The sequence below is a fragment of the Dendropsophus ebraccatus genome, chromosome 3 (assembly GCF_027789765.1).
Source record: "Dendropsophus ebraccatus isolate aDenEbr1 chromosome 3, aDenEbr1.pat, whole genome shotgun sequence".
Taxonomy (NCBI): Eukaryota; Metazoa; Chordata; class Amphibia; order Anura; family Hylidae; genus Dendropsophus; species Dendropsophus ebraccatus.
The window spans coordinates 126,940,119-126,965,167 of NC_091456.1; the positions used below are offsets into that span (position 1 = coordinate 126,940,119).

Here is a 25,049-nt window from a genome sequence, read left to right on the forward strand (position 1 = left end):
GCCTACACACTGGTATTTGTAGCCTGTTTGTACGCCATGTTTCAGGAGCATGCTGGTTTGGTATGATATGTTTATGTTTGTTTTATTTATCACTATGCACCAATTAACTGATTGAGGGGACCTTTTATGCACATAATGTGATTATTTGATAATCCGGAGGAGATATTACTAGTTTTTCACAGATATATAATGTATGATACACTGGATACACTTGCTATATTTAATGACGCATAGAATGCTGTTTTTGATACTTGATATGATGTTTATCACCTAATTATGCTATGAATTACTGATTGGATATGCTTGCTGTGTAATTTGCTGTGATTTTGCTGTGTAGCACATATAAGGCACTGAATGGCCACCATGTAGTCACGCTTGACAAAGGCTGAAGTACCAGCCGAAACGTCGCGTCTGATGTGAATAAAAAAATCATGTTTTTTCACAAGAAGTGCTGTCTCCTACGTTTACTATTAGTAGTGGAAGCCGTCTAATAGACGGAATCCATTACTAAGTCGGGGCCTAGTGTTAGCCGGTATAAAATGGCTAACACTAACCCCCCATTATTACCCCAGTACCCAATGCCACCAGGGGTACTGGGAAGAGCCGGGTGCCAGTGGTCCCGGAGCGTCAAAATTGGCGCTCCTGGACTGGGCGGCAGCAGGCTGGTAAGATTTAGGCTGGGGAGGGCCTAAACCAATGGCTCTTCCCACCCTGGTGTTACCAGGCTGCGGTTGCTTGGTTTTTAACCCGGCTGGTTATAAAAATAAATAAATAATTTAAAAAAACGCACAGGGTCCCCCCTATTTTTATAACCAGCCGGGTTAAAAACCAAACGATGGGAAGAGCCATTGTTTTAGGCCCTCCCCAGCCTAAATCTTACCAGCCTGCTGCCGCCCAGTCCAGGAGCGCAAATTTTGACGCTCCGGGACCACTGGCACCCGGCTCTTCCCAGTACCCCTGGTGGCATTGGGTACTGGGGTAATAATGGGGGGTTAGTGTTAGCCATTTTATACCAGCTAACACTAGGCCCCGACTTAGTAATGGATTCCGTCTATTAGACGGCTTCCACTACTACTAAGTCTATAAAGTAAAGAAATAAAGACAACACACAAGTGAAAAAAAATGTTTGTTCAAATAAAAACACCCCCACACCCCTCATTGACCATTTTATAAAAAAAATACAACAAACAACCGCTGGTCATCGACGTAGTCCACCGAATCTGACGTAATCCACAGGATACCGATATCTGAAAAACAAAAAGGGAGAAACACACAAAAAACACAAACAGGAGCACAACACCCATCATTTTGAGCGGTGTTGTGCTCCTTACAGTATGCAGCATCTTTACAGATCCCTGCTTACAGTGTGGCCCCCAAGGGGTTAAGGGAGGATGTATTGCATCCCCCTTAACCCCTTGGGGGCCAGACCAATGTCAGACTGCACCCATCCCAGCAAGGAAGGGGTTAAGTGACCCCCCTTCCTTACTGGGATGGGTGCAGTGCTGGGGAGGGGGTGGGGAGAGCTGTATACTCACCCCGATGTTGTCTCTTCACTGGTCCGCAGCACAATGAAGTCACTGTACTACGGACCGGCACTTTATATGTGCGCTCAGCCGATCAGCCAATCAGCTGAGCACATATAATTCAAAATGTTTCTTCTATTAATGCTATTGTGATAACATAATTAGAAGAAACATTTGATGTTTTCGTTAAAGTAAAGTGATGATTAGTACAGAATGCTCTATTACCGGGAATATGAATTAACGGCTTAATGGAGCTTCCTGTACTAATTAATATTTAATTAATAAAACGAAAAAAATAATTTTCGTTGTAATAAAATGAGTTTCGTTGTTCAATAATTTAATTCTAACGAATCCATCATTGTGCAATTAAATATACTGTCAAAAAATAAATATATATATATATATATATAAATATACATTTATTTATATATATATTTATTTTAACAGTATATTTACTGTTTAAGGGAATGATGGATTCGTTATAATTAAATTATTGAACAACGAAAGGGACTTTATTACAAAGAAAATGTGTTTTATTAATTTAATATATTAACTATTAGAGGCATCGGCATTCGGCATTATTGCCGGCTATTTTTGAAGTACTCCGTACGGACCGCCTGTCAATCCACGGCCGTGAATTTGCACAGTTCCAGTTGCAAACAATGGTTTTGTTCAATTTTTACGGGTCCGTTTACGATCGGGCCGTAGGCTCATACATAGTGTGCACTGTGCAGTCGTATATCGTATACTTTCCAGCGTACGCATGAACCGGAAAAATCCGGCCTATGATTTACCGCCCGCAATACAGCCGCACAGATACATAGTGTGAACCTAGCCTTAAAGTGTATTTGAGGGTCCTGTATGTTAGAAAGCCCCACAAAGCACCCCATTTCGGAAACTGCACCCCCTAAACTTTGCAAAAGCACATCCAGAAAGTGTTAAAAGCTAAGTTTGTAAGAAATTTGAAAATTTTAATTTTCTGTGCAGAGATTTTATTGTAATCCAATATTTTTCATAATTATAAACCTATTACCAGAGAATTGCACCCCAATAATTATTGCCCCGTTTCTGCAGTTTATAGAAATACCCCATATGTGACCCTATTGCGCTATTTGACGCAACCACAAGCCTCAGATACAAAGGAGCGCCTAGTGAATTTCAATGGCTCCGTTATATTTGGTCATTTCTGACTGTACCACTTCAGGTTGGCAGAGGCTCTGGGGTGCAAAAACATAAAAAACACCCCTAAAGGGACACCATTTAGAAAACTACACCCCTCAAGGAATGTAACAAGGGGTGCGGTGAGCATCTGGACCAGACAGGTGCTTCACAGATTTTCCGAACAATATGGCGTGAAAAAAGAAAAATTTATTTTTTACACTAAAACGTTGTTCTAGCCTTCAATTTTTCATTTTCACAAAGGGATAAAAGGGAAAAAAAAACACAAAACGTGTAGCGCAGTTTCTCCAGAGTACAGAAATACCCCACATATGGACATAAAGTGCCAAGCGGGCGCAGGACGAGCCTTCAAAGGGAAGGAGCGCCAATTGGCTTTTGGAAGCTGGATTTCCCTGGAATGGATTTCAAGGGCCACGTCGCATTTACAGAGCCCTTGTGCTGCCAAGACACTGGAAACCCCCCACAAGTGACCCCATTCTGGAAACTACACCCCTCAAGGAATCTAACAAGGGGGGCAGTGAGCATATGGACCCCACTGGTGACAGGCACAAATGTGGAATAATGTGACGTGAAAGTGAAAATTTTAATTTTTTCACTTTCATGGCACAAATGTGCCCGTCATCAAGGGGTCCATATCCTCATTGCACCCCTTGTTAGATTCCTTGAGGGGTGGTTTCCAGAATGGGGTCACTTGTGGGGGTTTCCACTGTCTTGGCAGCACGAGGGCTCTGTAAATGCGACATGGCGTTCATCATCCATTCTAGCCAAATCCAACCTCCAAAATCCAAATGGCGCTCCTTCCCTTGGGAGGCTTGCCCTGCGCCCACATGGCGCTTTATGTCCACATATGGGGTATTTACGGACTCGGGGAAAATTGCTCTACACATTTTGTGTGTTTTTTTTTTCTTTTAACCTCTTGTGAAAATGAAAAATTTAAGGCTAAACCAACATTTAGTGTAAAAAATGTAATATTTCATTTTCATGCCACATTTTTCCACATTTGTGCCCGTCATCAGTGGGGTCCATATGCTCACTACACCCCTTGTTACATTCCCTGAGGGGTTTAGTTGCCATAATGGGGTCACTTGTGGGGGGTTTCAACTTTCTTGGCAACACAGGGGCCTTTTGAATGCAACATGGCCCTCGAAATCCATTCCATCCAAATCCAGCCTCCAAAAGCCAAATGGCGCTCCTTCCCTTTGGAGGCTTACCCTGCACCCGCATGACATTTTATGTCCACATGTGGGGTATTTCCGTACTCAGGGGAAATTGATCTACACATTTAGTGTTTTTTTTTATCTTTTAGCCCCTTGTGAAAATGAAAAAATCATGACAAGATCAATGATTTAGAGTAAAAATTTTAAAAAAATTACACTAAATGTTGGTCTAACCTTGATTTTTTCCATTTCCACAAGGGGTTAAAAAAGAAAATAAATGCAAAACATGTAGGGTAATTTCCCCTGAGTACGAAAATACCCCACATGTGGACATAATGTGCCATATGGGCACAGGCCAAGCCACCAAAGGGACAGAGCGCCATTTAGAGGCTGGAATGGAGGATGAGGCCATGTCGCAATTACAAAGCTCCTGTGCTGCCAGGACAGTAGAAACCCCTGACAAGTGACCCCATTCTGGAAACTACACCCCATAAGGAATCCAACAAGGGGTACAGTGAGCATATAGACCCCACTGGTGATGGGCACATATGTAGAACATGTGCCGTGAAAATAAAAAATAATATTTTTTTCATTTTCACGGCACAAATGTGCCCGTCACCAAGGGGCCATATCCCGGCTGCCCCCCTTGTTAGATTCCTTATGGGGTGTAGTTTCCAGAATGGGGTCACTTGTGGGGGTTTCTACTGTCCTGGCCGCACAGAGGCTTTGTAATTGCATCATGGCATCCTCTAATGGGAGTGGCGGCCATACCTATTTAGTTGGGGAAAAGGGACAATTCTAATTTATTTGGGGGTATTAGGCCAATTATTAGTTTATAAGGTTGAAAATGACAGGTGTCCATCAAATGCAACCTGTGTTGATCCAGAGGAAGGCAAAAAACCCTTGTGAGGCAGACGACAGTAGCCTCATCACAGGGGAAAAATTCCTTCCCGACTACATAATGGCGATCAGAATAATCCCTGGATCAACGTGACCCCTGAAATAGGAATAAGGGACAGAATTTAGAAAATGTAGAACCCCAATGACGTGTGAAATGCCTTGAAGCGATCCAGTATGCAGAGGCCGGGGTGATCAGGGCAGGTGTCACACTGGAAAATGGTGTCCTTCCTGATCCTCGGACAGCACCGACCGCCATTTTTTCCGGGTCATTGGGTCACCGATGACCCGGAAAGGTGCCGATTGCCGCTATTGGCTGATCTGAATTGATCAGCCAATAGCAGCGATCGTCAGCACGGGGGGTGTTAACCACCCCCTGTGCCGAGAAGCTAAGATGGCCTGCTATGATTTATAGCAGGCCATCTTCCCTGATTGCTGTGTGTGAACACACAGCGATCGGGGAAACCGCGGGCGTACATTTACGCCCTGTTGTGTTAAAGCCCAGGCAACGGGGGCGTAAGTGTACGCACGATGTCGTTAAGGGGTTAAAAAGAAGTAAATTACAAATCTGTATAACTTTCTGAAACCAGTTGATTTGAAAGAAAAATATTTTTGCTGGATAACCCTTTACTAGAGATGAGCGAACCTCGAGCATGCTCGAGTCCATCCGAACCCGATCGTTCGGCATTTGATTAGCGGTGGCTGCTGAACTTGGATAAAGCCCTAAGGCTATATGGAAAACTTGGATATAGTCATTGGCTGTATCCATGTTTTCTAGACAACCTTAGAGCTTTATCCAACTTCAGCAGCCGCCACTAATCAAATGCCAAACGTTCGGGTTCGGATGGACTCGAGCATGCTCAAGGTTCGCTCATCTCTACCCTTTAATAATTACTGAGCTTTCAAAGAATTATTTTTGAGACAAATGTATTCTACGACATGCTTCCCTGCACAATAAAATAGTAAAAAAAATGGCATGCTTACCTCCTACACTTCTCCACTGATCCCACTCTCAGATCTTCTGGTCCCCGCAGTGGTCCCATTCTTTCTCCCACCAATGATGCTTAAATCCCCACTCAGCCAATGACAGGGCAGGTATAGTGTGTGTATTTCTGACTACACTATGTTCACACCTACTGTGATATTTTGCCTCCTTCCTTCTTTTTTCTGTCATGGGTCCTATACATCAACCTGTTTTCTTCCCTGCACTTGTCTTTCTCCATGTTTCCATACATATTCCAACAAATTTGTCACCCATGAAATTAAATTTCCAGACCGCTATGCATGCCCTATTCTATGATACTAGAGGACAAGGCAACTACTCTTCATTACCACACACACACACCCACACAAAAACACAAACTATGTATGTGTATGTGTGTATATATATATATATATATATATATATATATATATATATTATTATGTTTCTCTATATCCCATTGACAGTAATGGAGCGAATGTACACATATTCATGTGTGCCCAACTCAACAGCTCTTTCATACTTTGAAATTTTAGAATATATATGGTAGTGAACTTCAATACTATTAAGGTCAGGCGAGCACATATTCCACCACTAGAGGGCAAGACGATCAAGATTATTAGGTATATCTGAGCACTATGTGATCTCATTGTAGCAGAAAATAATGTTACCAGATATTAAGGCGCATGACAAATAAACATAAAGAAACAATTATGTATTTTGTCTACCTAAGCACAAACAGCAACACAAAAAACAAACAAACAAGAAAGGGTAAAACATGGCCTGCACTCAGTCTGCTGTATAGAAAAAATTTAACTTTACCACCATGTATGTGCATAATAAAGCAGAAAACCTAATTTTATCTAATATGTGCGTTTGGTGCACCAGGGGGATTGCTGCACTGGTATTGTAAATCTCACCCCCTCTCCTTCACTCTTGTCCCCGTTGAATGATCTGCCCCTTAGCTCTAATGTTACACAGAGGTCAGGATTTCCCTGTGATAAGGTTCAATATATTGTCAATGTTCCTATAACTCAGGGCCAGTGGTTTAGTATGCACGTAATAAACCTACAAAGAAATACTGTACCCAGATATAATACAAACGCAAATAAATTTTATTGATGACACAAACATATAACAGTATACATAATAAAAACACAGATTGAATCAGAACGGATGATGACGAGAAACATGGGCAAAGTACATATACTACAGTGCCGGCTAGCATAAATGTGCAAAAGTGCAAATGATGTAAGTATATCAAGTAAGATGCCTGGCACAATCAATAAATAGGATCTACATATTCAGTAAGGGTTCATTATAGTAAACAACATGTCCTAAAAGGACCATGAACCAATCTCACAGACAACCATATCGCTGAACCATTACCTGATCTATGTGTTCATACAATACCCATGAAGTGCGCCCCGACGCGCGTTTCGGCAACACGCCTTTATCGAGGGGTGGCGCCACACTACTAGATCTGATCTTTTATATCCCCTATTCCTGGTTCTAACCAATGAAAAGACTCCATTCCACATATAATGATAACAATCACCTGCATGTATCGTCGGCGCATGTTCCCAGGGCCGTCCGTCTCAAACACTTCCGGGTCCGAGCACACATGACTCGGACCCGGAAGTGTTTGAGACGGACGGCCCTGGGAACATGCGCCGACGATACATGCAGGTGATTGTTATCATTATATGTGGAATGGAGTCTTTTCATTGGTTAGAACCAGGAATAGGGGATATAAAAGATCAGATCTAGTAGTGTGGCGCCACCCCTCGATAAAGGCGTGTTGCCGAAACGCGCGTCGGGGCGCACTTCATGGGTATTGTATGAACACATAGATCAGGTAATGGTTCAGCGATATGGTTGTCTGTGAGATTGGTTCATGGTCCTTTTAGGACATGTTGTTTACTATAATGAACCCTTACTGAATATGTAGATCCTATTTATTGATTGTGCCAGGCATCTTACTTGATATACTTACATCATTTGCACTTTTGCACATTTATGCTAGCCGGCACTGTAGTATATGTACTTTGCCCATGTTTCTCGTCATCATCCGTTCTGATTCAATCTGTGTTTTTATTATGTATACTGTTATATGTTTGTGTCATCAATAAAATTTATTTGCGTTTGTATTATATCTGGGTACAGTATTTCTTTGTAGGTTTATTATATTGTTTTGCTGTTGTAGCACCCAGCAGATTACCCCCATTTAGTTTGCAGTTTGCACTTGTTTGTTATACCTTTGGGGTGGAGTATCGGCTAGTACATTTTCTGTTTGGTATGCACGTATGTGGTACACATACGAACCCGAACCTCAGCCGGTTCGCTCATCCCTAATAATAATAGCCCTTTGGTACCTGAAAAAGGGATATGGAAAAAAAAAGGTGGTCTAAATGCTCTTAGTACCTCAAATGCCTGTTGTCATTTTTATAACCTTTTTTTGAGCTGCTTTGGTTAGTAGTGTTCACATGACCAGTAGTAGCCTTTTATTTGTTACTAGTAGGGCATCCCTGGAATGCTTCCCTGATGGAAAATTGCATTAAAATTCATGGTCATCGAGAGATTCTGTAAATTATCAAGGCAGCTACGTAAAAAAAAAATTCCACCACTAGAATGAATAAACTGAAAAAATAAGAAAATTACTATCACCATTAAGTGCCTTTAGGTGAAAAATTCTGGGTTTATATACATCTTGATATTTCTTTGCTGTCATCAGTGCGCCATTTTATGATACAGAGCTCCAAATCCAATGCCTAACAGAACGATTATCCTAACACTCCTGTCTGTGACCTTGCATGAAGATGCAGCACTTTGTTCTCCTGCATCCCTGAGGGTGCACTCTGTTTTATTCAGTATTATGATCATTTGGGATCCCAATTTGTAGCTCATTTAAGATAGCTAGCAAATCAACTATAGATAGCTAGTGAAAGCTTAGCCTAGGGAATGATAGAAGTGTCATTCCTGTCTACCTGTAGGCATGGTGACCTTCTTGCCCCCCTAGCAGTCGCAATAGCATTGGAAAAACACTCCCCAAAATGTCACTTTTTTATTGTGGATTTTAAGTGTACTGTATATCTTTTTGGTGCTTAGCTTCGATGCATTAAGGACTGTATTTACCATTAGGCACCCGTGGTCCGGTGCCTTGGGCAGCACCAGAGAGCAGGAGGAAGAAGACTTTTTTATATTCTAAATTTTTTAGTCTCCCATCTCCCTTCCAGACTTGCTAGTATATCTGTTGTCTTTTCGGGGGGGGGGGGGGGGGGGGAGGGGGGGTATTGGTCAGGTCAGGTATGGTGGTATTGGTCAGGTCTGGTGTGGCAGTGTTATCCAGTCACAGTATGGCAGTATTGGTCAGGTCTGGTATGGCGTTGTTATCCAGTCACAGTATGGCGGTATTAGTCAGGTCTGGTATGACAGTGTTATCCAGTCACAGTATGGTGGTATTGGTTAGGTCTGGTATGACAGTGTTATCCAGTCACAGTATGGTGGTATTGGTCAGGTCTGGTGTGGCAGTGTTATCCAGTCACAGTATGGCAGTATTGGTCAGGTCTGGTATGGCAGTGTTATCCAATGACAGTATGGCAGTATTGGTCAGGTATGGTATGGCGGTGTTATCCAATGACAGTATGGCAGTATTGGTCAGGTCTGGTATGGCAGTGTTATCCAGTCACAGTATGGTGGTATCAGGTCTGGTGTGGCTGTGTTATCCAGTCACAGTATGGCAGTATTAGTCAGGTATGGTGGTGTTATCCAGTCATCGTATGGTGGTATTGGTCAGGTCTGGTATGGTGGTGGTAAATGTAGAGAGTATTTAAACAGACAAGGCACTACTAAATAAGTAACACTGGGTGTTCAACCCAATATGACATGAAAAAACATCAAGCTAAACAAAATACTTTTTCAAGGGTCTTTTTGTTTATTTTGCTTGGGCCATTGCAACTAGTTGTAGCAGGGGTTAATATATTTTCACATGTCGGTATGTCCATGTACTTTGTTTATTGTACACGGTCCCTTGTTTGCTGTGTTTTTAAATAATTGTATTCTATTGTGTATGTCTTGCACTTGCAGTTCTATGTACTAATAAAGATTTATATTTTTCACTTCTGAGGATACAGTTCATTTATTGTGGATGTGCCACCATTTATATATGGCATGGCTTTCTTTCTTTTGTTTAGCGTGGTAGGAAATGTGACACCTGGAGCTATTACCTACCAACCTACCAATCCTGTGGTGAGAATTCCCTCAGACAATATGCAATATGCTCTAATCATTGATTCAATGTGGAAATATGTTTGTTTTAACCCCTAGGCGACCTAGGACGTACCGGTACGTCCTGGAAGTCTGTCCCCAGACGACCCTGGACGTATCGGTACGTCCTGAGCTATGAAGCGCGCTCCGGAGCGGAGCGCGCTTCATAGCAGGTGGGGGCCGGCTGCAATCAGCAGCCAGCACCTCACTGTTAATGACACGCTGCAGATATTAACTCCTTAAACGCTGCGGCGTTTAAGTGTAAGTGACAGGGGGAGTCCCCTGTCACTTACCGATCGGGACCCCCGCAGTGTGACTACGGGGGTCCCGATCGGTAAAAAGGACCGCCGGAGGTCTCTCACCTGCCTCCGTGCGATCCGATCGACGCTCTGTTCTCTGAGCCTGCACAGGCAGGCTCAATGAGTAGATCGACGATAACACTGATCAATGCTATGCCTATGGCATAGCAATGATCAGTGTAAAAATCCAAGTAGTGTATGTAGAAGTCCCCCAAAGGGACTTCAAATGTGTAAAAAAAAAAAAAAAAAAAAAGTTAAAAACACCAACACACTGCCCCAAAACCCCTCCCCCAAAAAAGTCTAAATAACCCCCATTTCCCATTATATAAATAAAACATATAAAAATAAATAAATAAACATATAATATACCGTAGCGTGCGTAATTGTCCGATCTATTAAAATATAACAAGCGTCATTGCGAATGGTGAACGGCGTACACGAAAAGAGGGAAAAAGTGCGTGGATTACCGATTTTATGTTACATCATCTATAAAAAAATTTTTTTATAAAAAGTGATCATAACGTCCGATCTTCACAAATATAGTATTAATGAATACTAGAGATCATGGCAAAAAAATTTACACCCCATACAGCCCCATAGGTGAAATAATAAAACTGTTAAAGGGGTCACAATAGGCCCATTTTATTAATAATTAATTGCCAAAAAAAAGGATTTCATTAAAAAAAAAATATATAACATTAGAGAATCTGTGTAAACCTGCATATGGTTGTGTTCGGGCTGACCTATAAAATAATGGTATCATGTCGCTTTTACCATATAGTGCATTACGTAGACACAGGAACCCCCCCAAACGTTACCATATTGCATTCTTTTTTACGATTTCACCTATTTATATCTTCATAAATAACATATTTGGGATTCCGTCATACATGTTATGGTAAAATGAAAGACGCCATTACAAAGTACAACTATTCCTGTAACAAATAAGCCATTACATGGCCTTGTAGATAGAAAACTGAAAGTGCTAGAGCTCTTAGAAGGGGAGGAGGGAAAAACGAAAGCGCAAAGATCAAAATTTGCGCGGTCCACTGGGTCATTTTGTTCTACCATACCCGTGTCTACCTGTTTAGTTTACTGGCAGGTTGAGAGTTAAGCTTTGTTGCTTTGGTTTCTCTGTGACTGAGAGATCTTCCAGCCAGTCAGTTTCTTTGTTGTCAGCTGTGTAATGCTCTGCAGTCAGGAGGTTGCTCCAATGGGATTCTGGACCAGGCTCTTGGTCACTATAAGTGGTTCTCAGTATCACAGTTAATTGCTGGTTATTCAGTGTAGTTTTCCTGTCCTGCATTCCAACCATTCCTGCATATATCTGTCCCTATTGCTTTGTATTCTGATGGTCTTTGCCTGCCACCTGCCCTGACTATTTGCCTGACTTTTGACTTCTCTTCTATGAAGTGATTTTGTACCTTTGCTGCCTGTCTGTTATTACCTGGACTGACGACCTTGCCTTATTGTGTTTTGTTTGTCTAGTCTTGTTCTGTGTTACACCTGCCTAGGCTAGGGACTGTCACCAAGTTACTCGCTGCTTCCTAGGGCAGACCATGGCAATCAGTAAGGGACAGTAGGCGGGATTCAGCGTAGGGCTCACTGTCTCTGTTTGGTGCGACTGGTCCTGACAATATTTTTGTCAGTTTGTCCATGTATATCTCACAAAAATGAGATGTGAATGTGAATAGGGCCTTAATATTTATTTACTCAGGATTCGACGAGTCCTCTAAGGCTCTGCTTATATCCCTGATTAATAGTGTAGCCTAATAAAGAAAAAGCTATTTTTCCAGATTAGCTTCAACTGGCATAAGCTGCCACACAGTATGAAGAAAAGCTGTAAAACAATACTGATTATAGCCCCTTGTCCTGATATAGCCCTTTTCCCCAATCATCAAAGCTATTTTATGCTCTAACAAACCAGTTACTAGGAGATGCTCCCCTGGTGCACGTCCTGAGTTCCCGTTATACTCTGGTGAGCATACAGTACATGATTGCCTTGTAAATTCTTCTAAACTCTGAATGAATGATTGGACAAAGAGCGAGTAAAATGAATATTACAGTGGATTGTCACTGATTTGTGCATTCATGTTGATTATTCTATGTAAACTGTAAATTGTTGAGTGGTTTCGTCCAAAACACTTATCCCCACAACCTTTGTCTTTTATTCCTCTTATAGTAATTTCATAAACGGACATGTATTGTCTGAAGATTTTGAAATCTTTCACTATTTTTCATCCACAAGCATGTTTGTATCTGTGTTATGAGAGAATTATATATAATGTATGTATTTCTAACATATATTTCTGTATATTTTTACTTCTCTTCCGAAAGTGAATATGTCAGCCCTTGGACCCCTCCTGAGGTGCTGATAGAGTGCTTTAGTTGGCAGGCCCCTAGTGGGCATGTTACCTTTGTTACTGAGTCTGTGGAGTACCAGCAATCTCTGGTTGCCTTCTCATACCTAACCTTCTTCCTCCCTCTTCTTCATGAATAATCTTTGCTGCCCAGCCTCCTTGCGGCTTTTTCACGTTGTATGCATGCACCGCTGCTGTCAAAGCTGTGGACGGGGTCTTGTCAGTTCTCCCATGCATGGCTCCTTCAGGCAGCAGCGCATGCCCAAAGTAGAAAAACTGGCAAGCAGTTGTGCAGATATGATGAAAACATGAAAATCAATATCTTTATTAAAAATATTCTGAATATAACAAATAAAACCATTCTCCTCATTTACATGGAATGCAATGAAAGTTGTTCCCGTGGCAATATCATAATTTAATGTGTTATCCTGAAGGCACACTTACTGTGCAGAGACTTTACAGTTCTCACAGGTGCAGTATGCAGTCACAGGACTATAATCACACTACTATGTTTTCTTCACTTTACAGGACCGCTGGTGGACAAGAAGTCTGTCTGGCAGGAAGGTGCGTCCACAAATATCACATGGAACCAGTTGGCTCTGGGCGCTCTGCCAAGCTGCCTCATTTAAAGCAACAAGATCATAGGAGCCTTTTGCTGGAAAAAAAAGGCAGAATATCACTTTTCATTTTGGTTAAACAAAGTAGGAAAACATTTTCAGGAAATACCTGTAGACTTAGCATTAGCTAAAACCCAGTCATTGTGATTGTACAAGATGTTCTGGTTATTGTCTCATGAGTGCACTGTCTAAAGTTATACTCCGGTCATCGTGTCTGACCGAACACTACACCAGCGTTAGCTATGCCCTGTTTACCTGATTAAATATTTTCTATCTATGCATTCTCTGAGTAAATTACTATATTTAATAACTTCACATTTTAATACTTTAAGGTTCAATTGTACACAAAAAGTTGAGTAAATTTTCAAAATTCTTTATGTTGTGCTAAACAGGGATGTCACATGAAGCGGATCTGTATAAATGTAAGAGAAATTGCGGAGTTCAGACAAAAATCTTCAAAGAAGGCTACAAGGACCTTCCTCACAAAGCAGCAATGCAACACCAATTCTATATCCAAAGTCAATGTTCCCTTAATGTAATCCAGTGCATTGGAGGGTACTGCGGGGCAGGCTAAAAATCTACATCAGCTCTGAGCTGGCATAGATTTATAGTCTATTTTTAGGCTAGAAATGGGTGAAAATGTTGACACGCCTCCCCGCACTCAATGCTGTGCCCCCTCCCTGCTCCCTTTCCAGCCATATGTTCATCTTTTGCCAGTTTGCACTAGGTACATCTGCCCCTATATCTCTTGGGATTACATTTTAGCTGCAGGGGATATGGTACCCCAAGCTCTATGTTAGCCCTGTCTGTATAGTTTGGATTCAACTCATTGTAGACAGTGTGTTTCTTATTGCCAGCATCTATTCCTGGCAGGGTAGACAATGAAATGCTTCTTGCTCAATTTAAAATTATTTTTCATTTTTTGGAGTAAGGCGAGAGTAGACGCTCTTTCCTTTTAAGCAGGGTTTCTGCATTTTTAACATATTACAATGTCTCTGCAGTTGGCACGACAGCTATGTCTGTTCTGCCCAGTTTTAATGTGATTCATATTCCACAGCTTATGTTGTAACAACAAGCAATGGTCGAAGGATCTGTTAGAAACATATTTTTTTATTTTGAATGCAAACGTTGGCCAAAGTCATTTATGTGTTTTTCATACTTCATTTTGTTAGAACATGTGATTTTACAGACAGAACCCACTTACTCAGACATTAGTAATATGCACTATATAGTGGAGTGTTTATGATAAAATGACAAAACAGAAATTTTAGCAAAATAATACTATAAATTCCAATTACTGTTTTGGAAACATTGGCTCAGATGTAGTAATGTGCCCGTGCCAAAATGATGTCCAAAATTTGTCGCACAAGACTTTTCTCCACATTAATATACTTTTTAGATGCTTTAGGGAGACTTTTATGCCAGAAAAGGAAGGAAACCAGTGCAGCGATTGTGTCTTAACAGTCCGAAGTATCTGAATGAACTGACAGCTCACACTCTGCCATTCTTCTCCAGAGGACGCAGATGCAGTTGAGAAGGTGACCATCCAGAGATTCTGGGCAGAGGGCTTGAAATTATTGTAATGCACCAGGGTTCTCTGGTGATAGGAACTCTTCTGGTCAGCTAGTTGTGAGTTACATTCTATGTGATTAGTGTATTAGTTGCAAATAACAGCCTAATAAGATTATCCTGGTAGAGAGTTGGAGTCTGTATTATGAGAGGTTATGAGTTGCAGTGAGTGCATTGGTTATGAGCTGTATTATGAGTTCACTGGTTATGGATTACAGCCTGTATTATGAGTGCACTGGCTATGGATTACAGCCTGTATAATGGAGGCACTCAGTGGTGGAAATATCACCTGTGCAGCCTTTTCAGCTGCACAGGGGCCCAGGCCAATAGAAGGGCCTGCCAGGCTCAGACTCTAAAGTGTCAGCTCAGCATGGCTAATGTCTGTAGCAGGCCCAATTAGTCACTGGGCGCTGTGCCTGGCCAAGGCTGACAGCCCCCCCCCCCCCCCCCCACCTCCTGTACTCCACTGTCTGGCATACCTTGTGTGAGGAGGAAAGGAGAGAGAGCCTGTGGTGACAGGGGCTGGAGGAATCCTGCACGGTTATGGCTGCCAAGGACAGGACTATGAAGAGGAGCAACAGCAGCAGCTCTGACAGTGATTGATTATTGTCAGTGTGCCTGTCATGCTCCACCCTCTCTGATGCTGACGTTTGATTGTAAGTTTATGCCTTTTTTGCCAATAACTGCCCCCCCCCTTTTTTGTTCTATCCCCTATTAGTGATGTTCTGCAGTCACTTCCATACCCCCCATGGTTGGTTCTATTGGTGGGTCACAGGTACCCCAGTCCCACATTGGGGCCTGCAGAGACTAAAGTACAGTCCTTTTAGTGGGCCCTGGCATCTGTGCTGTGCTGTAGGGCCCTCCCAAGAAACCAGGACACATTTACCGGATACCCGGGCATACATATGTGTGTGTTTTTAAGGCAGAAAGGTGGAGAACGAATAGGTTATGAGGGTCCAAACACATTTTTTGCAGGGGCCCTTTGCTGTTTGTGCACTGGTTATGGATTACAGTCTGTGTTATGAGTGAACTGGTCATGGATAACAGCCTGTATTATACATTGCACTGGTTATGTATTACAGCCTGTATTATGAGTCAGGATTTCAATCTTTTTACGTGTCTTGCTGACATGTTTCTTTTGGCTGTAAGTGCAGGGTGATGTTCTTCTTTCTGCTTCTCCTCTGTGTGGGGCGATGCCATGCAGCGTCCATTATTGCGGCAGCGCAGTGTCTGTGGGGTGGTGAGGGCCCAGAGGAGCTATGTCTGGCAGCATTGGGGTTGCTAGGCAACTTGGTCACTTCCCCCTCAGGCACTGTTGTTGCGGCTGTGGTGATCACTGCATGGTGTTGCGCCCTTTTTGGTTAGGGTCCCACACAAATCAGGAACCATGAAGTGGTGTGTGGGCTTATACACTTTGATCAAATTGTAACTAACTCCTAATGTTAGTATTATGCTGAGAAGCAGAAGGATCAGAGAAAAGTTTATGGATGTGCGGCCATGTCAGTTTTTCTCCCCACATATTTACTTGTTGTTTGTTTTTTGGAGCTAGTGTTGTATTATTTCCAATTTTAATTTTGTTTTATTTGTATGTCAAGTTTATTAGGTATTTAACCCCTCCCACCGCTGCACAGTAAATTAACGTCACTGCAGCCTATGCCTGAGGTTACAGCGACGTTAATTTACGATCGAGGATAACACAGGCACAGAAGCTGCGCCTGTGTCATCGCCGGTGGGTCCCAGTGCTGAGAGTTAACCCTATAGATACTGCGGTCAGCACGACCGCAGCATCTATAGGGTTGCAGACAGAGAATTCTCCCTCTACAGAGGGAGAATTCTCTGTCCGGTGTCCATCGGGGCTCTGTGAAGTGATCAGGCTTCCTCTTTCCCGGCAGGGTGGGAGGGAAGGCAGGGTGCGCGCTGGGTGAGCAGCCGTGTGCTTTGCCCCCTCCCCTCTCTGAGAGGAGGGGGCAGACATAGGAACATCAGCTCATGGGATCATTATGATCCCAAAACCAATGTCCAACTACGGGTAGTATACATATGAACTAAAATGTAATGAGCCTGTAATCTATGTTGGAATTGCTGTAAGGCAAAACCAATAATGGTTGGAAACCTTACCCTGTTCTTTCCCTATGTTTTTTTAAGGGGTAGTTCACTAAAAATGTTTTCTTTCAAATCAACTGGTGCCAGAAAGAGCCAGACATTTGTACTTTACTTTTAGTAAAAAAAAAAAAAATCTTGAGTCTTCCAATACTTAGCTGCTGTATGTTCTGCAGGAAGTGGTGTATTCTTTCTAGTCTGGAAAACAGGACAGTTTCAGTTTTTTTTGTGGGAAATTGCTACTGCTCTGGACAGTTCCTGACATGAAAATTACAAATCTCTGGCACTTTTTAGGTTGATTTGAAAGAACATGTTTTTGGGGAACTAAACGTTTAAGTTTTAATTTACGAGTAGAAATTGATTGCAGTCTTCACTAATATTACTTTAAGGCAAATTGTTATTCAGCAGATACATATCAAGAGCACAGTGCCAGCAAAAAATAAATCTTCATATTTAATAAAAGCATGATTGAAAATTCAATGAAATCTTAACATTCAAGTGTTTTGTAAATATTCTGTTACAATTAGCTTTTTGTTATGTCACCGTTAGGCCTCGTTCACACGTCTATTGTGTGGGCCAAGCTTTTGGACCCTCAATTGTGGACTGCACAATATACCCATACATTTCAATGTCCTGTTTACACATTTGTATATGTTACGGGCCGTGAACCTAGTAAGGATCCACCATTGCAGCACGCATCACCATCTGTCTATGTTGAGGTCCATGAATTGAGAACAATTAAGAATGCACATCCATATTTGGGTTTTAAAAAGTAAATACCTGATGCAGGTTTTAAATCCTGATATAAAGATTTATTTTATTTTTTGCCGGTGCAACTGTGATTCTAAAGCGCTGTAAAAACACAGCACTTTAGATAAGGCCCATCAATGGCTGCCATTCAAAGTTTATTGATGATCATTAAAGGAGAACTCGGGAGGGGGAGGGGGGTCTAAAAATCCAGGGGAGGCAGAGAGAGGGTTAGTATATATATATATATATATATATATATATATATATATATATATATATATATATATAATTTCTCTATTCTTCTCCCCTGCTGGGCCTGGATTTTGTTTAACTCAACATTATCCAGATAATATGTCTTAGAAATAACCTTCACTAGTAAAAGTCCTGTGAGCGTCTACATTTCATTGCTGGGTACTACATCTAAATCCTAGCATACATTGACATTGACTTCCTTCTGCAGTAGACAGGTAATGTGCTTGTGTATTTATTGTTCTGACATACCTCCAATCTGTCTGACTTCTGGCTTCTTTGGTTCCTGTCTTTGTAAATTTTTTGGTAATCTGTCATTTTCCAGATGCCATTTCTTCAGGCATTGAGGTTCATGGATGCCGATAGACTTTGATCCAAACTCTCGGCCACAAATGTAGCATACAACTGTTGGGGGTGGTTTCACAACTGGTGGCTGTCAATAGAAGTTTGAATAAAGATAACTAATAGACAAAAAGTGAGTGTGCACTAATACAAATTGTAGAAATTATTTTTATTCCAAATTTCAATTTTTTTAATGTTGTGAAGCATTGTTAGTAGAACATCAAAACAGTTACTGTCCCTAATAGGGCTCTCATTCTAACTTCCCAATGTCACTATAAGTACAGAGATCCAAATAACAAATTCAGGTGTTGCACAATATAAATTTAATAATAATAATTTAGTAATAGTAATTTAATAATTTAAACTACAAACTACAGAGCTACAAGGCAAGAGGCAGCATTGCTTGTTCAATTGGATATCTCCATAACCAGAAGACAATATATAGCAATATGTTCTTTTAGCAACTGCACTGTTGGTAAATCCTTCAGCCAAAAAAAGCAGATGGTTTCCAAAAATGTAAAACATTTCAAGGCAATAGCATTCTATAATTTTGTTAATCAGAGAGGGTTTTATGTAAGTCTTCCACTTTTCATCTCTTTTCAGAGGGCTTATTTGTTGATAAAATTAGAACATACTTGACCGAAGAGATGCATGTGAGAAGTATATGTCATCCTGGTACACAGCTGCTTCAAAGAGAGAAGGGAGCTGCCTAAGATATAGAAGAGATTAGAGTCTAAAGTGAGATTTAGAATGACAGAAAAGTAATAAAATACAGCAAAAAGAACTGAAAATAGTTAGCAGATGTTTTCAGTGATGAAGATGAGAAGTTCAAAAGACTTATGCAAACTGGTTTCCAGCACTTAAATCAATTAGTGAATATGTCTAATAATTAGACCAATGAAATCAGGGACAAATTCAGAATTTTTAAAGATGCATCGGCAACCATGGCGCCGAAGAATAATGCCCCCCCCCCCCCAACACACACACCCACAGTTATGTATGTTAGCTCTAATACTATTCAGTCTACATAGGTACAAATTTCCCTGCACAAAATTAGAGATCTCACTGCACAGGAAATTATACAGCTTACACTTAACTATAGAATCATATGCAGGGAGGTCCCCTTAGTAAGTAACTTTTAGATGTGCGTCCCAAAGGTGCAAGGAAGAAGGATGTGGATTATAGTCGTTGGGAGTTCAATGCCCCACATTAGCCCTACGTCAGGTGCTCCACACTACCCCTGCTCACTCACCCTTAATGAGGGTTGACTCTGTTCTGTTTTTCCCCTTTCCAAGGCCCTATGATCACCCATCACACAATGTACTTCCAATGCATTTCATCCACCAGAAATTGTCCGGAAAGGTTGTTGTAGTAGAGTGTAAAAACAAAGACACAGGTAAAGAAACAGAAAACATTAGCCCCAAAAGGATGTCACAATGTATTTTTAAAATCATGCTTTGTACTTATTATAGTAGAAAACAGGTACTTATTATAAAATGTTTGCTTTCTGTTGCATAGCCATTGCAGTGTCCTCTTATCAGAGACTATCAGAGTCCATTAGAGACGTTTTTTTCTGATCGGTTTGTTATCAGTCCTTTTCTCCTCTCCCAAAGAAATTATATGCTGATTTATAACCACATCAATGTTGAAATTTGAACTTGTTATAAAGCAGCTTCGAAGTTGGTTTAGGAGAGGTGAGAGAAAAGCTGAAAGCTTTTCTGAAGAATCTCAGTGATAATAGGAAATTGCAGAGGCTGTAGAACACAAAACAAATACAATTTATAATTAAGAACAATGGAAAAGTGTATTTACTAAAATAAGTACAAATCAAGAATACAAAATAAATTAAAAGTGCCTAAAGCTTTAAAGAAATATTAGGTATACTGAAGAAATTATCATGTTACCTTTAGATTTGTAATGTCAGAATCCTCATTTTTGGACATTGGTATATTTTTCTTGTTTGGTCCTCCAACCTTAGCTTTGCAACTTCTTTGATGGACTACTAGACGGTCACTTGCAAAGGTTCTGCCGCAATTTGAGCATGGCAAGAGTTGATCCCTAAAACTCTGCCAAGCAGCTTCATTTTGCACTTTCTGACTTGCTCCTTTAGACAAATCCAGTTGAGGCTTCTGAGGAACAGGCCTTCGCTGTCCTTTAGGTAACCTATCATTTTCTATTTTCCATTTCTCAAGGCATTTTGGTTCATGTATTGGGAGAGATTTAGTTCCAAACTCTCGTCCACATATGTAACAAATTAATGTCCTTGGCTTTCCTGGATTGTGAGGATTCATTACATTGGAAAGCTCACTGGCTGTTTTTGAATCTGGCACAGAATTTGCATTTGTTAATGTCTTGTTAGATCCTGACGTCTTACCAGTTGGTTTGCAACTTTTTTGGTGTACAAGAAGTCGATCTGGAAGAAATGTACGACCACAGTTCTCACATGGTAAAAGTTGTGACTGGGAACTCTGCCAGGCGGCCTCATTTATTGCATCATCTGAGCCATCTGTACAGGCCTGAGGTTTTCTTGGAGCTGCTCGTCTGAGATGTTTCGGGAGACTTTCATTTTCTATGTGCCATTTTTCTAGGCATTTGGGTTCATGAATGGCAACTGACTTTGAGCCAAATTCTCTGCCACAAATGTAGCAGACTTTAAAACCTGGTCTCCGAGGAGGAATAACTGGTCTCTTTTCTTCCTTCCTTGACATGGTTTCGGTTGATCGCTTTACTAATATAGCCGTTTCTGGCCTTACAATTCTACGGCCATGAGACACTGACTTAACACTTGGTTCTTTAACAATTGTACTTGTTTCTTTGCTATTAGTCATTAGCTAATCTTTTTCGAATCAAGTGTCTTAAAGTCTTATCGGCATTTTTCCTGGTCAGATATGTTTTACCATCTATGAGATTTTTTGCATTTGAGTTCAATCTGAAATATAATGAATAAAATAAAAACATGCAGAACATCATGAGTTCAAGTAATGCCTTCAAGATGTGCTCACACTGTGTTCTTGAACTACAAGTGGTTTATTCGGTTGTAATATTTGGCAATGTTTACACTTTGTTCTTTTTTTTTTTAAAGAACGGACACTTTTTGCAGCGGCAGCATTGCAATAGCTGTTCACACAATTTAAAATACGGCCGGTGAATGCCCGCAATTAAGTTGTAAAAACAAAATGTTCCTTTCAGCTGATACAGCAGTATCAGCTGCATGAATGTGCCTAGCGCCGCTAGCCGGCAGTATAACACCGTCTGTTGCTATACTTCATTTGAACATAGCCTATGACTTCATAGTTTAAGGCTATGTTCCTACTTTGGGAACATAGGGGAGAAAGGTGGCCGTCTTGTTATAATCACAGCAGCTGTGGAGGGGGAGCTGCGGAGGGGGGGTCAGGGGGATAGTGTGCGGAGGGGGGGGTTGCTGTGATAGTTTGCGGAGGGGGGTCAGGGGGATAGTGTGCGGAGGGGGGATAGTGTGCGGAGGGGGGGATAGTGTGCGGAGGGGGGGTCGGGGGATAGTGTGCGGAGGGGGGGTCAGGGGGAATAGTGTGCGGAGGGGGGGTCAGGGGGGATAGTGTGCGGAGGGGGGGGTCAGGGGGATAGTGTGCGGAAGGGGGGGTCAGGGGGATAGTGTGCGGAGGGGGGTCAGGGGGGATAGTGTGTGTGTGTGTGGGGGTCAGGTGGGGTAGTGTGTGTGGGCATGGCGGTAGGGTTAATTGCAGGCAGGAGGGGAACTTTATTACTATGTTGGGTACAGCAGGCGCATTATTACTATATAGGAAGCACAGCAGAGGGCGCATTATTACTATATAGGAGGAACAGCAGGGGACATCATTACTATATGGAGGGCACACTGGGGGCATTATTACTATATAGGGGCACAGCAGGAGACATTACTATATGGAGGGCACACTGGGGGCATTAATACTATATGGGCGCAAAGCATGGGGCATTATTACTATATAGGGGGCACAGCAGTAGGCATTATTACTATATGGAGGGCACAGCAGGAGACATTATTACTATATTGGTGCACAGCACGGGGCATTATTACTATATAGGGGGCACAGCAGGAGGCATTATTACTATATGGAGGGCACAGCAGGAGACATTACTATATGGAGGGCACACTGGGGGCATTATTACTATATGGGGGGACAGCAGAGGGCATTATTACTATATGGGGGGTCAGCAGGGGGCATTATTACTATATGGGGGTACAGCAGGAGACATTATTACTATATGGAGGACACAGCAGGGGGCATTATTACTATATGGGGGTACAGCAGGAGACATTATTACTATATGGAGGACACTGAAGGGTATCCTATATACAGGGGGCAACCCACATAGCTACTGACTTAACTGCACGTGAGACAAAAAAGTGGAAGTTGTAAAAGTGCGGAGCCTAAGATGTTTGTCTGGCAGGTTCAGAAGAGATGAAATGTAGCAGCAAGAAATAATCATGGAGGCCCAGGCCAGATGGAGAGGAAAAGGGAAAGTGACGCCTCAGATCAAAGAAGTAGGGATGGTCCGAACCCTCCGAGGTTCGGGTTAGTATGAACCCGAACGCTCGGCATCAAATTCCCGCTGTCTGCGGGCAGATACAGCGGGAGGACTGCCTGGAAAACTGGGATACAGCCTATGGCTATGGCTGTATCCCAGTTTTCCAGGCGGTCCGCCCGCTGCACAAAATCGTGTTTTTAGATTTGTTAGTAAATATCCCCCATTGTGTGGATGTAAGTAACTCTGGTGACACTTTTCGGTCATGGTCTCTGCAAAGTTTAATTTGCTTTCATTAGTTGCAATGCAGATAGATCCACAGTGTGTGAGATTTTTGATCATGTGACCCCCTGCTTCAGCCAAAATTGTCATGTAGCATGTACAGTAACATCTCATCACAAGGTGCAATTTAAACCAATCCTATAATAGTGGTGACTGCTTGCATTTTAAATATCTATTGTGTATAGCTTGTGTATATTATATATATATATATTGGTATGTGATGTAGCTGCTGCAGATAACAAACAAGTTCTTTAGATGAATGATCACATTCAGCTGCTCACATACAAGAAGGGACACAATATACATGATCTGTCTTTACCTGTGAGATGTACAGTTTCTTCCAGGATTCAGGGGTATTAGCATGAAATATCACAGATTCCTTGTTCTCTGCTTCCCTGTTGTAGAGGAATGTCCGCATGGTGGTTGCTGCAGTAACTATAATGCAGCTGCTATCTCTTTGTATCCTAGCAACGTGTCAACAAACCTGATGAAACTGCATCCAGACCTATTGGCTCCTGTGGAGTTTAGCAAATAGCTACTAATACAAAGACAACAGAGCTTTCTATAATGCTACAACCTGTATGGACATGTACTAGATACCGAAATAATCATCTACACATAATGGTCAATCAATTGACAACACATTATCCTACATCTATGACTGGTTTATGCACTGTGATGTGTGCAAAGGGATCGGATTCTCTCCCACCAATATTTTATATAAATGCATATACCAGGTAGCCAGAACATTAAAACCAATGACAAAAGTACCTGTTAAGAGGTGGGATATATTATGTATAGGGGTACTGTGTGTGTGTGTGTGTGTGTGTGTGTGTGTGTGTGTGTGTGTGTGTGTGTGTGTATATAGCTAAAAATAGTAAAGTCCAGTAAAATCGTGAGGTGATTTATTCAAAAGAACATGTGAAAATAACAGCAAGCACAAGCGCGGCATTTTGGTGGCTGTCTGCCACCATTCTCACGCTTGAAAATGGTGGCAGGCGGCCACCAAAACGTTGAGCTTGTGCTTGCTGTTATTTTCACATGTTCTTTTGAATAAATTACCTTACGATTTTGACATACTTCTGGAGTGCTGTGGTCTATACTATTTTTATCCATGTTTGGTCAGTGGTCTCTGACCTGAACTTAAATATGTAACAGTGTAGTAGGCTCTCAAGAAATGGGTGAAATAATATTATAAATGTAGCTGTAATGATTTCAACAAATATTTAATACTGCAATTCATAAACGGCAATAATCTAGAAGCATAGAAAAATAAAAATACAATGAAATAAAGATACACGTATATATCTGATAAAACGTCCACATGGACAATAAAAATATCCAATAAATGGTGGAAATGTATATATATAAATATACTAAAAAGAGAGCCAAGTGGTGAGCACCGCGCCGGGCCCAGCGCGGTCACCCCACTTTAATAATGGCAGTCCCGAGTCACGGTTTTTAACCTAGGCTCGTATTGTTGTTGAGCCGGTGTACTTGTACTTTAGATAAATAATACTCCTTTTAGAATGAGATCATGCAAGGGAGAATTAAAAGACAAGTAAATGGTGGTGGGATATCCACCTCTCACCCTGCTGGTGATATCATCTGCAGTCAAATGCGGTATTGTGATGGTAATCCGTGAACCAGTCTCTGCAGTCAGCTTGGGAGCCGTGTGATCGCGGTCTAGTGCAACTATGCGTTGACTTGAGTTGTTTGTGGCGTCCGCGTGGATGGAAGCGCGCGCTCCTTCCGGCTGATGTTGTGTAGGGTGCCAGGAAAATGTGGCTCCGGTTCGGGATCTGCGTTTGTAAACTTAGGTATAATTTCTAGAAGGCTCTGTTATCCTGAATTCCCAGGACGCGTTTCAGGAGATCTACTCGCTCCTTTCCTCAGCAGAAGGAATCTGGATAACTCTAATGTCCCTTGTATCCTGTCAGCTTTTATATCCGTTCTGGACTAATCCACAAAACC

At 41.7% G+C, this 25,049-nt stretch overlaps 1 protein-coding gene and 1 long non-coding RNA gene across 10 annotated transcripts in view; one reads left to right on the forward strand and one right to left on the reverse strand.

Moving 5' to 3' along the window:
- LOC138786032 (uncharacterized) lies at nt 1-13,561 on the forward strand. Its single transcript, XR_011362177.1, has 2 exons — nt 1-60; nt 13,192-13,561. It is a non-coding gene; the product is annotated as an uncharacterized lncRNA (long non-coding RNA).
- The window catches only part of ZNF475 (zinc finger protein 475), a 25,411-nt gene continuing 13,390 nt past the window's right edge, over nt 13,029-25,049 (reverse strand). For 3 of the 9 annotated variants that reach the window (XM_069962660.1, XM_069962658.1, XM_069962657.1), the window contains 3 exons: nt 23,395-23,590; nt 18,201-18,381; nt 13,029-13,318 (listed from right to left, as the gene is read on the reverse strand). In XM_069962660.1, the coding sequence (XP_069818761.1) occupies nt 13,170-13,318; nt 18,201-18,381; nt 23,395-23,493 (429 nt within the window). In that variant the 5' untranslated portion in view covers nt 23,494-23,590 and the 3' untranslated portion in view covers nt 13,029-13,169. Of the gene's footprint in view, nt 13,319-17,064; nt 17,148-18,200; nt 18,382-18,925; nt 19,000-19,542; nt 19,614-20,194; nt 21,220-23,394; nt 23,645-25,049 lie in introns of those variants that run through there. The other 6 variants (XM_069962655.1, XM_069962662.1, XM_069962663.1 and 3 more) reach the window with 6 other exon arrangements.